General features: G+C 37.2%; 1 protein-coding gene and 1 pseudogene across 1 annotated transcript in view; both read right to left on the bottom strand.

The window, feature by feature from the left end:
* The window catches only part of Tyr (tyrosinase), an 81,251-nt gene extending 64,326 nt beyond the window's left edge, over positions 1-16,925 (bottom strand). The window contains exons 1-2 of the mRNA XM_090349136.1: positions 16,107-16,925; positions 6,940-7,156 (exon numbers count right to left, since the gene is read on the bottom strand). Coding sequence (XP_090205262.1) covers positions 6,940-7,156; positions 16,107-16,925 — 1,036 coding nt within the window. The remainder of the gene's footprint in view (positions 1-6,939; positions 7,157-16,106) is intronic.
* A 2,279-nt stretch (positions 16,926-19,204) lies between these two features.
* On the bottom strand, positions 19,205-19,324 carry LOC150053628 (small nucleolar RNA U3; annotated as a pseudogene).
* Positions 19,325-27,140: the final 7,816 nt, after the last annotated feature.

Genomic DNA, 27,140 nt, shown 5'->3' with positions numbered 1-27,140 from the left:
TAAGTAACTATGATTTCAGATATAAATCATTGATGTACTGTTCAACTACTAATTTTAAAGTCAAACTATTTGGGCTTTCTTTTATCTAATAATTTAAAGTTAGTAATAATAAAACTAATTATAAAAGGTGAAAGAAGGGCTGGGATTGTAGCCTAGGGTCAAAGTGCTTACCTAGCATGCACGAAGCCCTGGGTTTGATTCCCTGGTATTATATGCACAGAAAAGGCCAGAAGTGGTGCTGTGGCTCAAGAGAAAGCCTTGAGAAAGCTCAGGAACAGTGCCTAGGCCCTGAGTTCAAGTCCCAGGACTGGAAAAATAAAGAAGTTGAAGGAGTCTAATTTACCAGTATATTGAGCTAATGGCCTGTGCAATCTCAGAATGGTTCCTGTGAAAAAGAACTTTGCTATATTTACAAGTGAGGCTTCATATGCTTAGCTTTACCCTTCATGTATTGCAATTGATAAAGTTTATCTTTTTTAAGCATTAAAAATACACTTTCAAAACATATTGATCTCTTGCTGTAACATCGCTTATTTAAATAAAATTCTGATTTTGCTGCAGAATTAAAAACAAAAAATAAACTGGGTTAAATTTGGGAAATACATACTAAAACCTGAGTACTTTGAATAAATCCTTAATGTTTACTTTATAGTGTGCTAACAGAGATTTCCTATGCTTAGTGTACATTACCTTAGTTGACGCTCCTTAAAACTCAAAGCACATACTATATCGCTGTTTGATAGATGAGAAAGGTGAATTGGATTGGGGTTATATGATTTGCAGTCTTTTAGTTCTAGTAGTAGTGAACTTCCAAGTATGATAGTGTTTTTATCACATCTGTAAACACTTCATAGTGTTGTTGACAGCTTAGAATTCAGAAGTGGGTACCAGTGACTCATGCCTATAATCCTAGCTCTCTTGCTAGGCAAGTTCCATCCCCAGTACCAAAAAGGGAGAAACAAAAATACTTTCTAAAAAGTTAAAAATAAAACCCAAACAAGAATTGGTAAAGAATTATATACTTTCTATGCCTCGAATGGCTAAACTATCTGCTTGGCAGTCTGCTTTGCACAATTGGTTTCAGTTGAATTAATTGATTAATACAAGAGTTAGAATTTATACTTGCTATGCAGGTTCTCTATTCTTTGAGCCAAGTTGATAGATAGCTATTTGAATTAAATGAAATTGGAATTTGGCTTAACTTAAAATGTCCCCCCAACCTGTTCTTGAATATTCATGTAGGGATGCTATCCGAGTGGGTATCTGAACACAGTGTGGAATGGAGGACATACTAAGTCTTTTTCTTTTCTTTTGGTCCCAGACTGGGACTTAAATTCTACTGAAATCCAGTGCATGATTACCCAACATTCTACTAACTGAACAGTCTTCTAATGGCAGTGTGCCATGATGCAAACTTTCCTTTTTTAAAGGACAATAGTTAAGGAAAAGTAATTATCACTCAAGGGGATTCACATAGATCTACCTGGTAATAATTTCATTTTACAGTTTACTTACTATATATAAATGTTATAATGACCCAGCATTCTTTTTTTTTTTGCCAGTCCTGGGCTTGAGCTCAGGGCCTGAGCACTGTCCTTGGACTTTCTCAAGGCTAGAGCTCTACCACTTGAGCCTCAGCACCACTTCCAGATTTTTTGTATGTATGTGGTACCAAGGAATCGAACCCAGGTGTTTGTGCATGCTAGGCAAGCACTTTAACCACTAGGCCAACCTCCCAGACCCCAGCATTCTTTTTTTAATTGATTCACTGGTTAGTCAACTAAGTTTAATGTTAGCCACTGTGCTTACAGTAGGAACAAGCCATTAGACTGAATGTGTTACTTTGCATTTTGAACAACAAGAGATGAATGACTTTTTCCTGCTTCTCTAGTTCTGTGTTCTCTTGACTACGTTCACTTGTGTGTCCCCTCTAGTCCAGAATACCTCACACTCCCACACTTTTAGCTGTATGTTCAAATGTGTCTCTGAAGTGTGGAAAGCCTCCTAGACCTTGTTCTCTAAGATCATTCCAAATGAAAGGACTCGTGTCTCCTGGGAGACAAATGCTGATTCCAGGTGTAGGGCAATTTAGGGACAAAATGCAGAACTTATTGTACCAGAAAGAAAATTCTTCAATGATGTACATCTGAAACAGTAAACACTTGACAGTGTATATATGAGAAATTTTTGCACATGAAAATAATCATGTAGATGCATCGTACACCATTGAAAATAGAGAAAAACATTCTCCTTTTCAATAATCCAATAAATGAGAGATAGACTGAGAGAAAGCCTCTTGTAAATAGTAGAATTCTAAATGTTAGCTAATCACCCTAAAAGTAGTGTTTAAGTTGGAAACCCTAAGCCTGTGAACACTGATACATGCTGCTTGCATGAGAGAGCTGTGAATCTTTCCACCATCTTAACAAGTGCTTATAGACAGTAGTGAGTGGGAAAGCTAAAACACATCTGGATGTAGAACAGGTGATCAGATAGGCATCAGCAGTGTGAGACAGCAGACTCATTATTTGTTGCCAGATGGATAGCCCTCTGAGAAAGATACACAACTCCCTACAAGGAATTCTGATCAAATGCATGCCCTAATTCAGTGAGAAGGAAATTTCAAACAAACTCACAATAAAGAGCATTCAACTTAAAATTGTAGGGAGAGGGAAACTGTTTTCTCACCATATGTCAATTTCATTAAGATGTGCATTGGGGATTTCAGATTAAATAATGCCCGTAGTTTAAACACTAGTAAAATACACATACACACAAACACATACACACAATTTTTTTAATGATAAGTAAATTCTACCTTGTCATATGTTGGATCTTCTCTAGAATTAAAAAAATATTATAAAGAATCATGTTAGGGTTAGAGAATAAAAGCTGAATATTTTATGTAATTAACCTCTGTATACATCACATTCATAATAGCAATAAAAAATAAAAATTAAAAAAGTTGAACGTGGACAGTATATTAGATAAAGCCACTATGATATTGGAGAATGTACCGAGGTTAAAACTTCCCTGTGGTTTTTAAGAGGATATTTCCAACTTTATGAAATATTCATTGAAATTTATAGGAATGCTATTATTCATGCTTCTCACATTCACATGGTTAAACTGAGAGGTTAAGGAAGCAAATTGGATAAAATGTAAAATTTAAGTGAAACCAGAAATTGTGCTTTGCACCTAATATTTTTGCAATTTTCTGAAAACTTATGAATAGAAGTTTAAAGAAAGATGTTACCTTTTGTTATTAGTCAGAAGGAAAGTACTTGTGAGTCGTTTGTGGTTTTCAAAAACATTTTTCCAGAATTGAAGAATCAGGCCTTACCATGTTGAATGGTGGATTTGATGTGATATGAATGACTCTGGCTATTATTTATACATTCAGTTACCATAAACTTATGACACATCTGGCCCCTGCCAATAATCAGGTTATGATGTGCCTTTTATCTGATTCTTAAATAAGAATAGTAGGGTACATGTAAGCGAGAATCTATTACTGAAAAATAACTTGCATACATTATTAGCAACAGAAAGATCTTAGTAGTGAATCAAGAGATTTTCTGCACACCAGTGCATGTTAGAACCTCATCTGAAAGACACACTCATTCAACTAAGCCGATACCATCAGAGCCTTCTTGACTTGCAATCTTCCAGTAGTGAGATTCCTCTGTCTTATTTATATAACTAGGCCATGTTGTTTAGTATTAGTAATAAACTTTTCCCCCATGGTTGAGAAAGCTGCCTGAAAAAAACCTGCCAAGTACTCCCTTGCAAGTGAAATCTTGCTTTGCAAAGTCATGCAAGTCAGCATTTGGAGAACTCTTTCCAGCACCTTTAATGTCCAACGGAACAAAAAGTCTTTGCATTCTAGTGGCTGACAGTTGTGTGTGCTCTACTCTGCCCACATCTCTGAGACTTCTGTGGGAATTCTCTTGGAAAAAACAGACAGAAATTGTCTGTTTGCAAGAAACTCTCAACCCACTCTGGATCATCAATGTGATGGAAAGAACTTGAATTTTGAAACATCTAAGGTGCAGATTATAAAGATCAAGGACAGTCAAGTTATTATTGACCTCTTTTTCTGTCTTTCAATAGAATAATGACATAGTCATCCTCAGAGAAAGCTGTGACAATATTACAGTGCTCAGAACAGTATCTTGCACACAGCAAATACTTAAAAGGTATTAGTTCTTAATATTATTTCAAGAGGATAAATATAATTTCTATTTTCACAGCTAGCACCACAATTTCTCTTTAGGATGGGCTCTTCTTTATAAAGGACTTACAGACTTTATAATCTTATGATTTAGAATAAGATGCTACTGCCTCTTTTTCCTTATGGAAAGGAATTGGGAATGAAACAGTCATCCTCTCAATACATTTGCTCAATGGAACAATGAGTTACAAAACAACAAGAAAAGAAAGTTTAAGACCATGGAAGACAAGAGGCTGTCTTTAAGAGTAGGGTACAAAAAATTAAAAACAGAGACATCAAGGAATAAAGTGAAGGAGAAAAAAGAAAAGAAAGAACTGAAAATAGTATGATTTAAAAAAAATCCTATTTCCTCTGTGCTGCTGTCAGAAAGAACGACATCACCATATTTGTAAGGAAATGGAAAGACTTAGAAAAAATCATATTAAGTGAAGTAAGCCAGATTCAAAGGAGCATAGGCTCAATGGTTTCCCTCATTTGTCATAATCAGTAGAAACCTTGGGCTCTCCTAGCAGAGATTTACAATAGAGCAAAACCTAGATACGTAAGGATGATGCTAAATGAAAGGACCTCCAGGATATAGAAACAAAAGCCCTATAACAAGTGATTGTTGTCCTTAATGTACTATGTTATCTCTCATCTCTTTTGCTGTCCCTTGGTTATCTCATATTGTTACAGTATTTCACCTTGTTGTCTGATATATTGTATATATGCTTATTTATTTATTTGAAATAGGATAGGTAGGGGGAAAGCAAGATGAGGGGTGGGGGTCGGGGGAGGGAAATGGGGACCAAGACATGAGAAAGGGTATCAGTGTTTGTGAAATAAGGCACCTTCTATCTGGTGAATATAATGTAACCCTTTTATTAATTACAATAAAAAAACATATGGAAAAAACCCTCAATGTTAAGAAAACAAAAAGAATTTACCTTTATGGGTTTTTTTGGGTAAGCTTTATGTATACTGAAAATTTGTTCAAGGATATATTTCCTTTTAGCATATTCTATTTTAAAGCATAATCTTCAATATCTTGTTGAAAAAAAGAAAAAAATAAATATATACAATTAAAAAATCCTGTTTCCATTTCCTGGAGTTCATGCCAGTAAGCAAGATTTTATGATCATATTCATATAGCCATTAGGAATCTCTCCTAAAATATTCTCCTTTGTTTTCAGTGTGGGAATGCTTAGAGTGCTATTCAATTAATCATGTCCAAGTATATTTTTTGTCTCTTACCTTTCATTGCATTTACATGTAGATTTATTGACACATTCCAATTATTACAAATGAGGGAAACCATTGAGCCTGTTCCTTTGGATCTGGCTTACTTCACCTAATACCCTTTTTTCCAAGACTTACCATTTTCTTATGAATGGGGCAAAGCCATTCTTTCTGATGGAAGCAGAGAATTCCATGGTGGGGAAAAAAGAAAGAGTAAGGTACCCAAGGATTTGTGTAGGGACAATGTGTGCAGTAAGTCTTGATGTGCTTTGCCAGTATGTCCCCTATGTTTTCCTTCCTGTTAAGTCTGTAACTGAAGTATTTTGATTTTTGCATTCTGTTTCTCTTCTTCTATTGTTATTTGTTGTTGTTCTACTTGTTAATAGGTCTGCTTCCCTAAAGCTAATTGAGGTGGATCTATATTTTTATTTTAATTTTATTTTTTTTTGTGGGTCATGGGGCTTGAACTCTTGTCCTGAGCACTCTCCCTGAGTTCTTCAGCTCAAGGCTACCTCCCTACCCCTGGGCCTTGGAGCTGTCCCTGAGCTCTTCAGCTTTGTAGTGTCCAGGGTGGCTTTGAACCATGATCCTCAGATCTCAGCCTCCTGAGTAGCTAGGATTACAGGGGTGAGTCACCATGTCTGGCCTGAGATAGATCTATGACTGGGCTGGCTATTAACAAGGAAGAACAAACTGATGGAGAAGGGGCGATGCAGCCAGGATGGGGAAACATAAAGTAAACAATGGATAGAAAATGCTATGATAAGAAATTTCAAACAAGAAATGGAAATCTTGAGGGAGGGTAGAGAAGGCTTGAACTGTGTCTATATTATAGATAAGCAAACAACTTTGCTTCAGATAATCTACTATGGATAATACTTTAAATCAAAGGGGAAAAAAAGCCTTTAAAACTTAAAGTAAGGGGCAGGTGTTTTGTCTAGTGGTAAAATGCTTGCCTTGCGTGCACCTAGGTCCGAGTTCCATTCCTCGGTGCTACATACATAGAAAAAAGCCAAAAGTAGTACTATGGCTCAAGTGGTAGAGCCTTGAGAAAGCCCAAGGACAGTGCTCAGGCCCTGAGTTCAAGCCCCAGGACTGCAAAACAAACAAAAAAAAGAAAACGAAAAAAAAACTTAAAAATACCGCCTTCCATCTATAGTCCTTCCTTTATAATACAAAGAGCTCTAAAAATTGAGTTATTTTCTCTTGTACCAATAATATTTTTGAGGACCTATTCATTCTCGGCTGCCTCTTGTCTCTATTTATTCCTGTGGTGAGGCTATTCACACACTTGATAAACCATTATCAATGCATTGGATAATGATGTGCTGTCTAGAAAATGGTGGGGTTATTGTCAATTCAGCTACATTCTTACTCAACTCAGAAAAGTGTGACTTCCCAAACACTGCTGGGTACATAATTTTTAATAAGAGATTGTGAACCCACATTCAGGGAGGAACAATATAGGAAGTAAACAAAAGTATTACCTTCCAGTGTGTTTCTGAAGCTGAAATTAGCAGCTTTATCCATGGAACCAGATTCATACTGTGTCAAACTGAGGCAAAATTCCACATCCAATGAAGAGGGGAGGCGTGGGGTCTTGGATTTGTCATGGTTTCCAGGATTGCGAAGGATTGGTCCCTCGGGAGTGCCGTCACATAAAACTCGACGGCGGTTGTACTCCTCCAGGCGGCTGCAAACAATCTGAGCAAAAAAATGATTATTATTTTCATGATAAAACTATTGTCATCATCTCATAGTCAACTAAGTAGGAAAGTCGGAAGTTTTGATGACTGTCTTCAGATTCCTAGTCTTCAGGAGATCAACATTCCAAAGTAAAGGAATTAGTTCACTTGAATTTGCAGAATAAGTGAGCAAAAATTAAAATAATTGAGAAAAATTAAAATGACACCTGCTACTAAAGAAAAGACTTAGGTCCTATTGTATCTATTAGAACATAATAATAGGAAATACTTCATGTTAACATTGAATGAAATACTTAATCCAACAAATATTTATTAAACATTGCTTGTATGGTACAGTCAGTGCTAGTTACCAAGTCTAGGTTGACAATGGGAGAAGCTGTTGCCTTTCTATAAAAAGCCAAGGTTTGGCCTAGTGGTAGATTGCTTGCCTAGCATGTTCGAAGACCTGGGTTTGATTCCCCCGTAGCATATACATAGAAAAAAAAGCCAGAATGGTGCTGTGGCTCAAGTGGCAGAGCTCTAGCCTTAGAAAGCCCAAGGACAGTGCTCAGGCCCAGGACTTGAAAAAAAAAAGGAAGTTTTTGCCGTGCCTAGGAGTTTTAGTGTCTCTCCTACTTCATGAGGACAATTTTTTTTAACATTTCACTGTTTTGTTCATTTCTTTATTGTTTGAATTTAGAGTAGCCAACCAACCTTCTCTCAGGCTCATTAAACAGTTGTTCAAAGAATGATCAAAATGAGTGAACTAACAGGTGTCCAACACCCATTTTTCTTAGTACATTTATTGGTAGTAGTATTTACCTTAGAATATATTACCAAAACTATACCATTTCCCATAAAAATATACAATGTCCTGTTCCAGTACAAAAGAGGAATTTCTCAATGGGCTTTTTTTTCTTTTGAAATAAAGAAACAGTCATTTATTCCAATGGCTAGAATACTATGCTAAATACATCAGACAGTACAATCTGGTCAGAATTCCTCTGTGGAACATGGATTGATGACTTGTTTGTCTTTATGATTAACTGCCACAAACTTATTTACTAGGTCTCAATGTGGTTTTAAAATGGAAATTTACGGCCGGGAGTTTGGCCTAGTGGTTGAGTGCTTGCCTAGCATGCATGAAGACCTGGGTTCGATTCCTTGGTACCACATATCTAGAAAAAAGCCAGAAGTGGTGCTGAGGCTCAAGTGGTAGAGCTCTAGCCTTGAGAAAGTCCAAGGACAGTGCTCAGGCCCTGAGCTCCAGCCCAGGACTGGCAAAAAAAAAAACCCAACAACAACAAAAAAATAAAATGGAAATTTACATAGAAATTCAATTTCTATGATTTTTTAAAAATCACATTAGATAGAGAAACTAAGTCTGAGGGTAGAAGAATGTCAAATTCTAGTAGAATGTAAAATGATGTGTCATAATTGATAAGCTCATCAACAATAAGCAAGGCACTTGTAATTTATTCATTGTATGTGTGCGTGCATGTGCATGTGTGTTTGTGTGTGTATGGTGTGTGATGTTCCAGTCTTGGGGTTTACACTCAGGGCTTCATGCTTCACTTGTCTCAAGGCTAGCACTCTCCCACTAAAGCCACACTTTGCTTTCTGGCTTCTTGCTATTTATTTGAAGACTAGAACCTCATGGACTTTCCTGCCCGGACTGGCTTTTGAAACAATAATCCTTAGATCTTGTCCCATTATCAAAAATAGTTAAATGATTCATGTCAGTAACCTCAGTGATAATGTTAGATGAGAGACTTCCATGTTACTCATAGTTTTAATTCTCTGATGTATAATTTATGAACTGAAACATCATGTGGCAGGAAAGAATTGGACTTCAGATTCAAGTCAGTGCATACTTCCAATTGCTTAGCTAGCTACTGGCAAGCTACTACTTTTAGACTCACTATATCTCAATTTCTTCAGTTGTACACTGATATAATGTACAAAAAGGAACTCATCAACTAGTTCCCAGATCGATAAATGTCACTTACTAGTTTTATTTGTTCTCTGAAACATTTCTCAATCCCTTGATGTAACTATAATGGAAAACTAGACTGACTGGTTTTGCTATCATAAGATGTTTTGAGTCAGAACTAGAGCTCTAAAGCACTTTCTCTGTTTTCAAAGCTACATACACTGTGTTTATTTCTGCCTGTAAATGGCCCAGAAATGGTTTAATAAAACTAACCTATTGCACTCACTGCAGATGTCTTTATAATGTTAACTAGACACCACAGCAGGCACATAGACAAAAGCCATTCTCATTCTTCTTTGAATAATGAATCTCAAGATATTTTCAAAAGATCCTTTGGCATAAAAGACTCTCACAGCAGAGTTAGTTAAATTAGAGAGGTTGAATGGAGCTATTTTTACTGAAATTCCCACTGCCAAGAGACTTAAGTGTTCAGACACCAGGAGATATTTTCCAAGGAAGATCACCTCTTAATCATTTTCTTTGTATTTGATATAGAACAGGAGGCGGTGTAGGAGAAACAGCACTAAGCTTGTGATTATGGAGATTGCAGTCAAGAAAAGATTTGGTTCCCAACACTGTCTCTATTCATTACATGACCTTGGGCAATTTGCTTAAGCTCTCTATTAAGTTTTTCATGTGTCAATGCGATCTCCACAACTTTGCATCAGTGATCAATAGAGTGCCAGATGTAGAGTGTTTAATAATAGTGGTCTGAAGGTGTAAGTCTCTCACAGAATGCTTGCACAAAGGATGAAATGTCCTGGGTTCTATCCCCAATACCACTGTCTCGAAATAATGACAACTAACACAATAACAGACTATTGGACAACCTGCTAAGTTGTTTCTTATTAGTGTACATTAATTGTACAAAGGGCTTTCATTGTGCTAATTCCATGCATGAATATAAAATGTAATGTGATCAAACTAACTCTCCATTCCTCTTTCCTATTTTCTTTTTATTTTTTTTCCCAGTCATGGGGCTTGAACTCTGGTGGTTGCTGTCCCTGAGCTCTTCAGCTCAATGTTACTGCCCTACCCCTTGAGCCACAGCCCCACTTCCCATTTTCTAGTGGTTAATTAGAGATAAGAGTCTCACATTCTTTCATGGCCAGACTGGCTTTGAACTGCAATCCTCAGATCTGAGCGTCCTGAGTGGCTAAGATTAGAGTTGTGAGCCACCATGCCCAGCTTTTTTTCCTTTTTTCTTGTAATGAGTTTTATTTTTATGCATGCATATAAAATGTTCAGTTATACTTACTTCCTCATATATTTAACACTAGTTAGATAACCCTGATTGAGAATTCATTATTACAACTAATTTTGGTGCAGTGTATAAAATCTGTTATATTTCCCCCATATGGAATATAACTCCATCAGATACTAACCAAGTTATTTGCAAGCCAGACACTAGTGGCTCAGTCTGTAATCCTAGCAGCTTCGGAGGATGAGATCTAAGGATTGTGGTTCAAAGCCAGCCCAGGCACTAAAGTCGATCAGAAAACCAGAAGTGGCACTGTGGCTCAAGTGGTAGAGCTGTAGCTTTGAACTGAAGAACTCAGGGACAACGCCCAGGCCCAGAATTCAAGCCCCACAAGTGACAAAAGGAAACAAAGAAAGAAAGTGATTTGCATAAACATATTTCCCCCCATTGTTTTTTGCCAGTCCTGGGGCTTGAACTCAGGGTCTGGGCTCTGTCCTTGGACACACTTTGCTCAAGGCTAATGCTCTGCCATTTGAGTCACAGTGCCACTTCTATTTTTTTTTTCTGCATATGTGGTACAGAGGGCTTCGTGCATGCTAGGCAAGCACTCTACCACTATGCTCCCAGCCCATAAACATATTTCTTTAAAGCACTTTAGAGTAATGGTATATATAGAGAAATCTATCTCAGCATACCCAAGTAACATTTCTACTATGTTGCATTGTTTTCCAGTTCATTCTGCCCTCCCCATAGTACACAGAACAATTCTAACCCATTTTCTTTCCCTGAAAATCAAAGATCAAATCTCTAAATGTCTTATCTGGTAACTGAGGCTGAATTTAAGCTCCAATCTTTTCACAATGGCTTTATTCTTTATTTCAGCCACAATTGATTTACAACATTTATAGATAGAAAATATCAAGCATCCAGTCAAAAGGAAGGTGAACCTGGATGATGTTCCCTTTAATTTTAGGAAATAAACATAAATAGCTGCCTTTAAAAGCTTTCAGGAGGAAAGATTCCATTGTGGTATTAGGATTTATCTGAAAAAAAAAAAACAGTAAACCATATGACATTCCACAGAATCTTTTCATAAAGGAAAAGGAGAAGCTGTTATTTCACTGAGCCGTTGTCATGGTTACTTAAAAACCCATGACTCTCTGATGAAATGTGACTTTCTTTTTTTCCCCACTGTTTGCTTCCATGTGATATGCTTTTCACCTGATGAGTGAATTCTCTGGCCACAGTTTACTCATGTCTGTCATGTATGATATGCCGTTTCCTTTTTGTTCAGCATGACAGCATGTTTTTGGATATACCTTTTCTTTTTATAGCTTGCTTCTCTGTTGGTTGTATAACATTAGATCGAATCATGTTGAACTTTGTATTTTGAACATTAATGTTACTGAATAACCTCCTTTCTACAATAATAATGGATTGTTCCAATTGATGGAAAATATATTTCTAAATTTAAAAGCTTCTGGATATCAAACAAATGAACAAATAAACCAACAAACAAAAGGCATGAATTGTAGGTGAATTCTAAAATTATCGTTTATGACTGTTAGTTTTTCTGTGCTTTTATTCATAGAAAACGTCACAAATAAATATTATCAATCTAATTTAAACAACAGTCAGATGCAGTATGATTTTCTTCATTATGTTCTCTTTCACACGTGCCCATATCCCCATATGCAAGTCCAGAGAGAATTACATAAAATGAAAATGTTCTATCCTAGATTTTGAGTGAATGTAAGCTTAATAGTTATAAAATACTACAGAGTACAGATTATGGTCTACAAATCTTTCACTTATAGTGTTTAATTTGCTTTCTGTCTTTGGTAATGGCAAACAATATTTCTTTGATTTAAATTTTTTCAATCCAGTGGACATTTTTGTGTATACCTATACTTGGTGGAGCTTGAACTCAGGGTCTGGGCACTGTCTCTTAGCAGTTTTTCTCAAAAAGCTGAGACGTACTTCCATTTCGGACTTCTTTTCTGGTTAAGAGGGAAAAATACAGACAAGAATCCAATGTATATCCTACCAAATTAAGAATAATAAGCAAATGGGTAGGCAGGGGAAAGATGTGTGAGAATGTTGAGACGGGTAACATTGATCAAGATATACTGTATTCTAACCTCTTTTTTATAAATGCAACTTATTTGTATAACTACCTAAATATAATTATGAAATAAAAAGAAAAGAAAGTCTATGGGACTGCCTTTGAATCTTGATGTTGAGACATCAGCCTCCTGAGTAGCTGGGATTACAGGCATGATCCACCAGCCTGGTTCAACATGTATTTATAAAGCTCCTTTCAGGTACATATCATGGCCCTGAATGCTATAGATACAAAAACATTTATAAATGGTCTCTTTGTGGGAGGTGCTATAATAATTAATCTATATAAAATATAATGATGGAACAAAGGAGAGAGGGTGACTAATTTTATTTGACTAAAGAATATGATGACTCATAATATGCTTTCACATTAATGAAAAAAGATGCATTTCTGTGTCTCTTTATGTTTCTAGGACACATGAATTGAGTAGTTTTCAATAGCAGGGTAATCGGAGGGATTTCTGAGGTTTTCATCCTCAGATGTATGAATTTGGACATATCATGCTGTAGTCTGATGCCTTTCTGTCTTTTTATTAACTCATAAAACTGGAGCCCTAGGCTAGAAACCACGAGAGATTTCTTTGCTGGTAGTTAATAAATGGTCTCACATTTCAATGAGTTCCATTAGTGGGCCACATGAAAAGATAACCAAAGTCAACTAAAATAAGGAGATGCTGTATCACAGGTGCTCTCAGCCTGGCTAAGTTGCAAGGTATTAATGAACTCACTTAGCTTGGGAGCTTTCTGACCCTATCTTACACAAAAGAGTCTAGGTGAAGAATTTAAGTGTTCCATTTAGGCAAAAGCATCCAAGTGGATGGTGTGTTTATTAGACAGCATGAATTTTTATAAAGTGAAAGTATAGATACAAAACAGTCTCCATATTAATGAAATTAGTGTTTCACAGGACTGCCTGAATATTAGAATCGCATGAAGAAGTTTTACAAATAGCAACAGTTAAACTTCACAGGAGTCTAAATGTCTGGGAAAAGATTAGATATGTGAAACCTAGGCAACCACTTTTATAAAAAAATATACCCCCCCCAAACTCAAAAAATCCATTAAGCTTCCTCAATAGCTCTGACAATAAGAACTCCTGACTTAACCCCCCCAATTAAAAAATATGAGCCACCAGATGCCTGTGGCCCATGTCTGTAATCCTAGCTACTCAGGGGTCTTAAATCTGAGAATCGCAGTGCAAATTCAGCCTGGGCAGGGAAGTCTGTGAGACTCTTATTTCTAATTAACCACCAGAAAACCAGGAGCAGCATTGTAGCTCAAGTGGTACAGCTGTAACCTTGAACTGAAGAACTCAGAGACAGTACCTAGATCCAGATTTCAAACTCCAGGACCAACAAAAAAAATAATAATACATATATACATATATAAACATTGAAACATGAAATTGAGAGGATGAGTTGTGTTCAAAGAGATGAAAGAGAATGATAAACAGGGTAAAGTAGATCAAGGTACCTTGTACTCACTAACATGTTAAACTGAAACACCTTTGTACAACTACTTAAGAATAATAAAAATAAATCATAAAGAATCTTAATTTGTTGAAAGACTCTCACTAGACAGGTTACTATTGTAACAATTTTCACAATCAGCAAGAGAAAGGAGAAAACACTCAGTTCATTAATCAATAAATAATTAGGAAACTGTTAGATAATTGTGGGTGCTAGCATATACATCTTATAATATCATTATATACACATCTAATATAGAATATTCTGTGGACTGGTAAGATTTCGTTTTTATAATATAGCCTTGTTTAGGGAATTTAGATAACCCTTTAACCTTTCAGGGTCAAGTGAAAATCTGTAGTTAGGGAAGTATTTTAACTTCATATCCAAACTCCTACTATTTTCAGCAGTAATCAGAAGACACAAGTGCTAAATGAGAGCTTTGTAGTTGGAAGATTTAAAAAAGAGGCCTGAAAAGTTATTGAAATAGATGTTTTCAAGCACGGTGTTCACTCATTACTCTTAGGGAATAGCTGATACTCATGACATTCAGGATTAGTGGCCATTTTTATGTGGTTGTTAATAAGTTCAATTTTAAAGATGTGTGACCATGAGGAAGGGAATTGCACTTCAAAATTAAAATGTGAGGCAGTTGGTGCCTGGTACTTTTTCTTTTTCTTTTTTTGCCAGTCCTGGGGCTTGAACTCAGGGCATGGGCCCTGTCCTTGGGCTTTCTCAAGACTAGAGTTCTACCACTTGAGCCACAGCACCACTTCTGGCTTTTTCTGTGCATGTGGTACAAAGGAATGAGACCCAGGGCTTTGTGCATGCTACTCAAGCACTCTACCACTAGGCCATGCTCTCAGCACTGTGTGGTACTTTTTGTCCCATTCAAACATTGGATTTAATTCTATAAAGTATTGCTGGTCAGAAAAGTTTTATTAGAAAGTTTTGGAATACAAAGCAGAAAGGCATTTCTTTCAATTATATTTATTTTAAATAATAAATAACTAAACATATATCTCTTTGGTTATCTTGGTTTTGACTAAGAATAAATAAAAACTGAATAGAGTACTTTGAAAATAGCAATCCCTATATTATATCTGCAATTTACAATTACTAGGAAAAAATAATCTTATTTATTCTGAAGTCTAATAAAAGTAGTGAGGCAGACTGGGCTAGATTATTTGACCAGAACGCTTGTATGACCTTGAAAAATCATAGACAGTCATCAGGCAGACAGGCCATCTGAGAAAAGAAATATTATCTTTGCTATGTACCATCTGTGTGTTTTTAAATGAATTAAAAATTAGTTGATTATTTTATATTAATAGATGACAAGTATATGCACAAAACATTTGGCAATATGATTTCATACATGCTAAGCACTCCATGAATATTAATTGTTTTCATTATTAACCTATTTGAACTGTAATACTCATATTTAGTTAAAAATGAAGATTCCCATCCAATCAACATTCAAGTTTCTCCCCAATAATCATCATCATTGATACTAAACTTTGCCTTTTCAAGATTCTCTCTTGAATACTCTGGTTCATGGATCTGGGGCAAAACCAGAGATTTTGCATTTCATGTAAATAAGATTTTATGTAATTATTTTATATTTTATATATGTACTTGATATTTGATAATGGTGGGTTTTGAAGTAAGGACCTCATGCACGCTAGACAAGTATGTTACTATTTGAACTATATCGCCCAGCAATTTTTTTATTTTTATATTTTTGATTCAGTCTATTTTAGATAGGGTCTTTCAGTTTTAAATGATTATTTATTTATTTTTGCTTCGATTGACCTCAGATTACAGTCCTATCTCTTCTTCAAAGCTTTGATTGCAGATGTTCAACATATCTTACTTGTTTGTTGGGATAATATCTTAATCACTTTTGATTGGGGCTGGTTTAGAATCACAATTCTCCAAACTCCATTATCTCAAGAGTTTGGAACTCAGGCAAATACTACCATATCCACCCTCAATATTTTATTTAGAAACATTAGGTTAGATAATTTACTTGTTCATCTAAAATACTTGCATTCTTTCATCTATTTCTTCATTCACAAATACTTTCTGAGCCAATGCCACATGCCAGATTCCATCCCCGTGCTGGACATAACAAGAAGGAAAAAATGGTTGTTAATGACATTGTACATCCAATGACGCTTACCTGCCACGAGGAAAAGAAGGACACAGGACTGAGCAGGTTAGGGTTTGCAGGGTGGGGGCCTCCCATGTATTCATCGGTGCAAATCTCACAGCTTTCTGCATCCCTCCAGTCCCAGTAGGGAATGCTAAAATTCTCATCTCCCGTCAGCTTCTGGATTTCTTGTTCCCACAGCAGCAAGAACAATCTGTGCCAAGGCAGGAAACCTGGTGCTTCGTGGGCAAAATCAATGTCCGTCCAGATTTCAGATTCCCCAAGAAATGTGTCCATGGACACATAGTAATGCATCCAGACAAAGAGGTCATAAATGTTAATATCATTAAACATCGGAGCTGAGCCATTTTTCATTTGGTTATAGGTTCCAACGGGAATGACATAGTCTGGACTGATAGTATGCTTTGCTAAAGTGAGATAGGCCAAGAATTTATCCTTTTCTGACACACTTAAATCAAAGATGTTTTTTCTCACCAACAATCTCTTCTCTGTGCAGTTTGCTCCTCTGAATCCAAATCTACAGTCTCCACAGTTGAATCCCATGAAGTTGCCAGAGCATTGGCAGGTCCTGTTATAAAACACAGATGGCCAGGACTCTCGGTCATCCACCCCTCGAAAGGGAAACTGAGGCCCGAGTGGTGCGCTGGACAGAAGGATGCTCTCGCACGACCCTCTGCCCGAGCGCTGGCCACAGGGGCTCCCGTCGCCTTCCCACAGTGGGCAGCATTCCCTCTCCATGAGGCTCTTGGAGGAAGCACAGGCTCGAGGGAAATGGCCCGTAGAGATCTGGAGACACCACAGCAGGCAGCACACAACAGCCAGGAACATTGTTTCTCTCGACCTGACAAGATCTGCTTGAGCTGCCTAATTGGAGCCAAAGGCTTTCTTCTGCTGTCCCTAAGTGACCATCACATGTCTTGGCTAAGTCCTTCATAACTCCACCCCTACCTCGAACATCAAATACTCTCAGGCCTCATCTTAAGCTTTCATCTTCTGGAGAGCACATGACTGACTTCCCCTGTGAGCTGGCATACATCCCACAGTGGATAAGTCTAAAGACCATGAAGAGCTAATACTCACGATAATAATAATATTCAATTGGAGTAACGACTGACCCAAGTAAATTAATCATGGAATTAAGCAATGATCTGAGTTTGCAAATGAGAAGTAGTATGAGGAATTAAGAAATGTCTCACGAAGAAAAGTCAGGACATGCTCTGAATTATGGACACAAGGCTGTTTTTCAGGAATCTTAATGCAACCCCAGCATTTCCTGAACTCAATCTGTGGAAGGACTTAGTTCAGAACTGAGCAACTTCTTTCTCTGTTTCTTTCTTTTCTCTTTTATGTGTATTCTCCACCCTCCCCCCATTTTTAGATAGACTATTGAAATACTAGTTTCATATATTCAAAGAGAACATACTTTTTGACATGATCAGGAAAATTTCTTCCTTCCTTCCTTCCTTCCTTCTTTCCTTCCTTCCTTCCTTCCTTCCTTCCTTCCTTCCTTCCTTCCTTCCTGCCAGTCATGGGGACTAAATTCAGGGCCTGGGAACTGTCCTTGAGTTTTCTCAAGGCTAGTGCTCTACCACTTGAGCCACAATATCACTTTCAGCCTTTTCTATTTGTGTAGTAGCAAGGAATCAAACCCGGGTCTTGGTGCACGCTAGGCAAGCACTCTACCACTAGGCTAAACTTCCAGCACCCCACAATTATTTCTTATATCTGATTAGAAGAAAAAATGCTGCTAGATAACTTTCCCTGGTTATCTTTATGCATTTCCTATTAATGATGATAATTCTTTTTCTTAGCATGGACTACTTCAATACGGAAACTTCTGTAGTTTGATTTCCAAAAATCAGTTTTCTCTATTCTTCCTCCTTCTCCTTTTCTGTCTCCTTATAGTCACATTATTTCTAATCACAGACTGGGGAAATTAGAATTTTATTTGAATTATTTTGTAATGTCATTCTTGCAAGTGAATTTGCCAAGTGAATTAATACAGATGAAAGAAAGCATTTGTTTGACAAAAATTTTGATGACCTCAATTTTTCCAGGTGATATTTCTCTAAGTGTATATAATAAACTAAGGAAATTGAAAAGGGTATTAGCAATATACTCACAGCTACTTAGGTTTGTTACAAATTGCCTAGCAGAGATAAGAAGTACATTGTACTTTGAAGAGATTATTTTTTGTGTGTGAACTGGGAATCTTGGGAAAAGCTGTCATTTTGGTTAATAGTATGCAAATGGTATTTAGAGAGTGGCCCTTGAGTAAAACCTCAATTGGTAGAAATTAAGTTGAAAAGGTAAAGGGAATGGAGGAAATATTGAGGCAGGGAAAATGAGGTGAGGATGGGAATCATGTTTCGCTTGCTGAGATGGAACATTTGATTTAGATCAGACTTTTACATTGTTGGTAATTACTTAATTAGAGATCAATCATGAAGAGATTTGAAAACTTGGTGGTTAGAAGTAAAGTGGGCCTTGATGAGAATTCCTTCCCTACCTCCCATGTCACTTAAAGCTAGGTGGTCCTAGGAGCACAAGAGAATGCTTGAGGAAATCATTAGTGTCCAGAGCCTCAGCAGAACACAATTAAAGAAACATCACTTTCCTGGGCCTTCTGGAATGTCACCCTGCTCTGTTTTCTTCCCTTCTTGAAAGGATTTGTTATTTGGGAAAATGTCAGGACCCCTGCATATGACTCCTGTGAGATTCAGGCAGTCTTTGCAGGTAGATTGTGCAGTGTGTGGGAGCAGAGGAGGAGAAGTTTCCATGGAAATTCTGCCTCGTGCTGAGTTCACTGAGTTATCACATGATCTCCTTCAGGACACTAAGTTCTTTTTCTTTTCCTGCTTTCAAAACCAAAAAGGAGATTAACACAGGCTTCCTGCCCCTAGGGAGCCCTGGATCTCTAGGACTTTAACCACACTTGGACTTTGGAAGTGCTTTTCCATCTAGTTGCAGGCAGTAGTCCACTTCTTAGGTACAATTTAATTAAGAATTTTGCCTTTCATCCCATCTTTGTTACACTCCCCAGTTGGGCTTCTCTGTGAAGTAACATCTCTGATCTCCATTATGTGTTCTATCAGTGTTTGTGTCTGGTCTCTCGAGACTTAATTTTGTCATAATCTTCAGGACTGGCTCAAAGAATGGCCAAAATTTACTTTGCCCTCTTCACTTTCTTCACATACTATAGAAATGATCCCTGAAAGTATAGTCTTTCTCTTCACTTTCTTCAGAATGAATTTCTTTCAAGTGAATTCTCTTTATTCTTCCCAACATAGAAACTGTCTCTTCTAAGCAATACATATATAATATTTATACATATATCAATAAGTATATATAATATATACTTATATAAATATATACTGTTAAAACATATAAAACTATAATATATTATAAATTATCTTCATTATATTGTTTACATATTTATGACATATAACATTAATATATACTTACATATTTATATTTTATTGTTATATTTATATACACATATATGTATATATATATAGCCAGTTCTGGGGCTTGAACTCAGGGCCTGGGCACTGTCCTTGTGCCTTCTCAAGACTGGAGCTCTACCACTTGAGCCAAAGCACAACTTCTGGCTTTTTCTGTATATGTGATACCAATGAATTGAATCTAGGGCTTTATGCATGCTAGACAAGCACTCTGCCACTAGGCTTCATTTCCAGCTCTCTCTCTATAACAATCACCTTGCCAATACTGGCCCCATTGAAACTGAGTTTCTCTAAGTTCTTCTTGTTGCTGCTTTGGCTATTTATGATGATGGTGGCAGTAGTATTGCTGGGGTTTGAATTTAAGGGATCAGACAGAGGTGCTTTATGACTAAGCCATACTTACAACCCGTTAGCTATCCCACCCCTAAAATACCTCTAGGTTTTAGGATTTGAAGTTGTTCTACAACTTGTCCTGGGCAATTTTTTTTATGTTTTAACACAGAATTGGTGCAATACTAATTAGCTAGAACATGGTGTGAATATGTACTGACCATCAAGTAGGAGACATTTGCTAGGAAAGGAAACTGTGTTAAACACCAAAGAAAAGTCTTTCCCATTATGAAAGTTACTTTTTGGCCTAGTAGCAATGTCTCACACTTGTAAGCCTGGAAAGTCTAACCTTTACCTCATGAGCCCATGTGCATCAGGAAATACCTGTCTCTTGGTAAAGCATACCATTCAGGAGGTTCAGCATCTCTTGCTGAGGCATTGCAGGCCTAACCACATGTACCCCCCCACCCCCGTTTCCAGAAAAACCATGTCCTGTTATTGATGTCACTTACCTCTCCCACCTGCCCCCACTCTTGGGTCATGATCTGTTACCTTGAGTCTCCTCCTACTTCTGCTCTGACCAGATATAATCTTAGCCCTGGCTTCATGTGGGCCTGTTCTTTCTGCTCTATTTTCCTAACAGTCCTAGTTACTCAGAAGACTGAGATCTGAGGATTGCAGTTCCAAGCCAATCCAGGCAGGAAAGTCTGTGAAAATTGTATCTCCAATTAACCACCAAAAAACTGGAAGTGGGGCTGTTGCTCAAGTGGTAAAGCACTAACATTGAGCACAAAAGCTAAGGGACAGTGGCCCAGGCTCCGAGATCTAGCCCCAGCACACCAACAATAGCTTTTTTAATTTTAGTAATTTTAGTAATACAAGTGATCATATTGTGGTAACATTTTACTGTATTATATGACTTAAAACGGTTTAGCGAGGGTTTATTTATTTTACTATAATAATGTTAAAGTAGGGAGAAATAGTACAAGAGATAAACTTCTTGTTCACACACAGGGAATGGGAGTTAAACTCTTAAATGACTTTGTAAAGTTTCTATAAAGGAAAATTACAGAGAATAGTAAAGATGGTTGAAGTATCTATTTTTGGAGAGAATGTTTTCTTGGGGAAATGAGAAGAGGAAAACATTTGGATGTATAATAGAGAGTACAAGAAACTAGCACTCCGCATGACATTTTCAGTGCTCATAAGGACATTTAAAGTACCTATTGTGCCAAGGTACCACTGCTGTGACCTAAGTATGAAATCATGAACTGGCTCTTACTCTAAAATGTTTAAAGCAGAGTTTTGATGCAATCATTTGTGGGTTCAAACATTTCACTCAAGCTGCTGAGATAAGAACAGATATAGAGGTGATAAGAACTATAAAACGTAAACAAAATTGTTAGGAGACTGTTGGTGTATACTAGGCAAGAATGAGGCTTGGACAAGAGGAATTACACCTGTAATGGACATAAATGAAAACACGGTGAGATGCCCAGGTGATGGCTTCAGCCGTGTAAGAAGAGAGGGAGCAAGGGTTTTAGAGCTGCCCCTCAGGTCTGGAATGTGCTAGTAACCAGAATAACAAATAAGAGATAGTTGAGAGTGTGACCTAGTATTACAGTGCTTGGATGAAATGCACAAAGCCCTGGGTTCAATTCCTCAGTCCCACATATACAGATAAAACTGGAAGTGGTGCTGTGACTCAAGTGGTAGAGCTCTAGTCTTGAGAAAGCTCAAGGGCAGTGCTCAGGTCGTGAGTTCAAGCCTCTGGACTGGCAAGGAAAGAAAGAAAGAAAGAAAGAAAGAAAGAAAGAAAGAAAGAAAGAAAGAAAGAAAGAAAGAAAGAAAGAAAGGGGGGGAGGCAGGGAAGGAGGAAGAAAGAGAAAAGAAAGGGAGAGAGAAAAGAAAGAAAGAGAGAGAGGGAGGGGGAGAGAGGGAGGGAGGGCAGAAAAGAAGGAAGAAAGGAAAGAGGGGAGGAAGGGAGGGAAGGAAAGAATAAGAGATGGCCAAGGAACTGATGACTCATGCCTTCACTAGTTACTGAGATTGCATTGGTCCTTTTCCACTTGCTGACATCCACCTACTCTTTCCTCACTCTTCTTGTATGAATTTGCTCTTCTGGTTTATGGCAAATTGAATATTTTTTTCTGTTTTGTTGTCTATATGTTTTCTTGTCATTTATAACAATGGCTTCCATATAATCATACAGGTAGCATAAAAATTCACAAATAGCTTTTATGTAAAATAAAAATTTACTACTGGGACAGTTAAATGAGCTCAAAAAGAAATGTACTCATTACTTGATCAAATATTTCTTTAAATGTGCTCAAATAAGAGCACTAAGCAGCATACATTTGTCACCTAGCTCAATAACAATTCTTTTTTTTTTTTTTTGCCAGTCCTGGGGCTTAGACTCAGAGCTAAGCACTGTCCTTGGGCTTTCCTCAAGGCTAGCGCTTTACCATTTCAGCCTCAGGGCCACTTCTGGCTTTTTTTTGGTATATGAGGTATCGAGGAATTGAACCCAGGGCTTCATGTATATTAGACAAGCACTCTACTACTGGGCCAAGCTCCTGGCCCCTAATGTGACTTTTTTCCAGTCCTGGACCTTGAACTTTGGCCTGAGCACTGTCCTTAGGCATTCGCAAGGCTAGAGCTCTACCACTTGAGCCACAGCACCATTTCTGGCTTTTTTTTTTCTGTATATGTGGTACTGAGGAATCGAATCTGGATTTTGCTAAGCAAACAATCTTACCACTAGGCCAAATTCCCGGTCCCTAACATTTCTTTCTTTTTTTTTTTTTTTCCTAACATTTCTTTATAAGCATTATTTCTTCTGTTGCTACCAGCTTAAACATTCTGGAGTATTTTAAAAGTAGATAGTAAATAGCATACTTTATATAGATATAGACAAAATGAGGTGTATAAAAATACATCTCAGGGTCGGGAGTTTGGCCTAGTGGTAGAGTGCTTGCCTGGCATGCACAAAGACCCAGGTCTGATTCCTCGGAACCACACAGATAGAAAAAAAAAGCTGGAAGTGGTGCTGTGGCTCAAGTGGTAGAGCTCTAGTCTTGAGAAAGCCCAAGGACAGTGCTCAGTCCCTCAGCTTAACGCCCAGGACTGGCAAAAGAAAAAAGATACATCTCAAACAAAAATAAAATAATATGGTAGTATTTCAATCCTGTTAAATTTATTTTAATTATCTCTATGTTGTATTTTTTTTTCAAGATCCAAAGGAGACTCATATATCTCACTTGGTTTCTATATCATGTCAGTTTCTTTTCATTTATGTCAGTTTCATTTCCTTCATTTTTTAAATGTTTGCCTGGAGCAGAGTTCACTCTTAATTTATTCAGGAAGATGAACCTTTGAGGATCAAAATGTGAAGCTAGACAATGAAAAAACTCAGAGAGACTTTATCTATAATTTACCAGCAAAACACAGAGCCAGTTGTGTGACTCAATGGGTAGAGTGCCATCGGTGATCAACAAAGCTGAGTGTGAGAACAAGGACTTGGGTTGTAAGAAACACACTACAGTCTGGACAGACTGGGGTCTCATGCCTGGAGTCCTACTCACTCAGGAGGCTGAGATCTGATTAAGGATTATGGGTTGAAGCCAGTCCAGGTAGGAAAGTTCATGAGATTCTTATCTCAAACCAAATCCAGAAAACCAGAAGTGGTTCTATTTCTCAAAGTGGTACAGCACTAGCTTTTAGTGAATAGCTCAGACATAGCTCCCATAACCCTGAGTTCAAGTCCCAGGACAGACAACACATATACACACACACACGAATCACACATTATACTTATTACATGAGTTTTCTTAACATAGATATGATTGTGTAAGATCAAACTTTTAGCAAATTATGGCAGTTGTATCATTTTGAATAATTTCAAGTCTCATAAATCATTCATTGTTATCATAAGGATTTTTATAATGGTAGATTATTATTTTGGATAAAAATACTGATTGCTTTTTACTGTACTAACTTTTCAGTTATTTTACTTAGCCTGGGCAAAGTGTTTTCAGGTCCCCTCTGGCTATTTGACCAGGTTCTGGATCAGATTGTAGAGTAAAGATGACCCTTACTTGCCATTGCTTGAGTTAAAGGTGATGTTTTGTGAGGCATTATCTCAAGTTCATACAAAAGCTTTCCTCGGGGACTGAAGTTTAGCCTAGTAGTAGAGTGCTTGACTAGCATACACTAGACCCAGGTCTGATTCCTTGAAACCAGATACCCAGAAAAAGCTGGAAGTGTTGCTGTGGCTCAAGTGGTAGAGCTTTAGCCTTGAGAAAGCCCAAGGACAGTGCTCAGGCCCTGAGTTCACGCCCCAGGACTGGTAAAAAAAAAAAACAAAAACAAAAACAAAAAAACCCAGCTTTCCTCAGCACTGGCATTAACTGTGTTAAAGTACCAAGTACCTTGGGCTACTCACAGCTCAAATCCTAACTACTCAGAGGGCTGAGACCCTAAGGATAGCACATTGAAGTTTGCCTTGGAAGAAAAGTCTGTGAGTTTCCATCTCCAACTAACATGCAAAAAGCTGAGCTAAAGCATTGTTCAAGTGGTAGACTGCAAACTGAGCAAGTAGGAAATTCCAACTTCTAACTCTGGTGCCTGCAAAAAAGGAAAAGAATAAAACTCTGTTAATGTCACTAAGTCATAAGACTATGTTATCACCACTATGTTAAAATATTTTTGCTTTTTAAAATTTCATTTGATCACTCTACAAATTATCCTGAAGGCAGAAACTATTCATTTTCTGGGAATCAATTTCTTGATTATGCACACACTTCTACTACATGCAGAAAATAGTTCTGCTATTGTTTCATGCAAACACTACTTAATGAAATCTTTATTAGAAATTATTCCCATAGCAATACCAAAGAGCAAGATCTATGTTATAATAAGAACTGAGGGCAACATATAATACATATTACAGGAAAAATAGCTAATAGGAAAAAAGCAACTGGAATTTCAAGATGTCTTCTGCAAAGAACCTCCAGGTCTGTTTAAGCAAATCTAGCTATTGAGTCAAAGGCAAACCTAAAATGTACAGAATTTGGTTTATAAAGGAGCTTGTTTTGATGTCAACAAATTATTCAGATCTTCCAGAGAGAAGTACTGAAATTTCAGTGTCTATTGAACATAAACAATGACATAAGCTGTCAGTGTAGCAATTCTCTGTGCCAGCCTTAGAGGATATTGGTTAAAGGATGTAGTTCTAGAAAGGTTATTGCTCAAGATGAAGGAGATTGGGAAGGCAACAGTAGCAGGAAGGATTCCTTGACCTTTTCTAGTCCCATTTTCTTCTGTGAAAAGCAGAGTCATAGAGATGGGATTTCTTCTTCAACAGAACAATACATGAATCCGATTTCAAGGCCTAGATCCTGTTCCTTAGTATTTTTTGTTCAAGGCTGGTGTTCTACCACTTGAAGTACAGCACTAATTCTGGCACTTTGGCATTTGATAAGAGATTTGAATTGAGCTCCTCAGATCTCATCCTCTTTTTTTCATATATTTTTATTGTAATTAATAGAGGAGTTACAGTTATACTCGCCAGATTGAACCAGCATTACTTCACAAACATTGATATCCCTTCTCATGTTTTTGTCCTCATTTCCCTCTCCCTTTATCTTGTTTTCCCCCCTTCCCTTTCCTATTTCAAATAAACAAATAAACATATATAGAGCATACCAGGTAACAAAGTCAGATACAATAACAATATGAGATTAACCATAAGGGCAAAAAAAGAGAAGAGAAATAACATAGTACATTAAGAATAACAATCATACAAGATAAAGTTCTTGTTTCCATATCCTAGAGATCCTTTCATTTAGTCTCATCCTATATGACTTTATATACATAGATTTTGAGCTATTGTAATCCTCTGCAAGGAGAGTCCAAGATGCAACATCACAGTTAGTTTTAAAAAGCACTTTTCTGGAGAAACAAAAAATTAGCCTCATTGACAATTTTTTAATTAAAGAATTCATTAACATTGATTTTTACATCATATTTCAAATGACATGTTTAACAAACAAGTATTCAAGAAGGGAATCTATATATAATCACTGGCACTTTTTTTCAGAACATAATCAAAATTAGGCTAAGGGTTTGTATATCATGGATACATGATATACCCCTTGGTACCACACACATATAAAAAAAAAAAAGAGCCAGAAATAGTGCTGATGCTCAAGTGGTAGAGCTCTGGCCTTAAGAAAGCCCAAGGGCAGTGCTCAGGCCCTGAGTTGAAGCCCCAGGACTGGCAAAAAAAAAAAAAGAAAAGAAAGAAAGAACCCTCATTCCAATTAGAATGGCCATTATCAAGAAATCTAACAGCAACAGATGCTGGTGGGGATATGGCCAGGAGGGATCACTACTACACTGTTGGTGGGAGTGTAAACTCTTCCAAATACTATGGAAAGCAGTATGGTGATTCCTCAAAAGGCTAAACAAAGAGCTTCCCTATGACCAAGCAATTCTACTATTTGGTATTTACCCAATCGTCCAGAAACAAGGACATACTAAAGCAAATGATGTTCATTGCAGCACTATTTACCATAGCAAAGATATGGAACCAGATGCCCCTCAGTTGATGGGTGGATCAACAAGATGTGGTATTTATACACAATGGAATTCTATGCTGCTGTCAGAAAGAACAACATTGCCCAATTTGTAAGGAAATGGAAAGACTTAGAAAAAATCATAGTAAGTGAAGTAAGCCAGACTCAAAGGAACTTAGGCTCAATGGTTTCCCTCATTTGTCATAATCAGTAGAAACCTTGGGCTCTCCTAGCAGAGATTTACAATAGAACAAAACCTTGATACATAAGGCCATATAGTATGAAGCTAATTGAAAGGACCTCCAGGATACAGAAACAAAAGCCATATAATGAGTGATTGTTGTCCTTAATGTACTATGTTATCTCTCATCTCTTTTGCTGTCCCTTGGGTATCTCATATTGTTACAGTATCTCACCTTGTTATCTGATATATGTGTATTTGGTTATTTGAAATCGGATAGGGAAGGGGGAAACAAGATGAGGGATAGGGGTGGGGGAAGGGAAATGGGGACCAAGACATGAAAAAGGGTATCAATGTATGTGAAGTAATGCATCTTCTATCTGGTGAATATAATTAACCCTTCTATTAATTACAATAAAAATATATGGAAAAGAAAAGTAATACTATTTGTAAGCTTCTATGAAAGCTGAAAATCTGAGGATTGTAGCTC

Source organism: Megascapheus bottae, chromosome 16 (genome assembly GCF_031878675.1).
Source record: "Megascapheus bottae isolate mThoBot1 chromosome 16, mThoBot2.hap1, whole genome shotgun sequence".
Classification (NCBI taxonomy): Eukaryota; Metazoa; Chordata; class Mammalia; order Rodentia; family Geomyidae; genus Megascapheus; species Megascapheus bottae.
The sequence above is the reverse complement of the archived record's forward strand: the minus strand, read 5'-3'. Positions and strand labels throughout refer to the sequence as shown.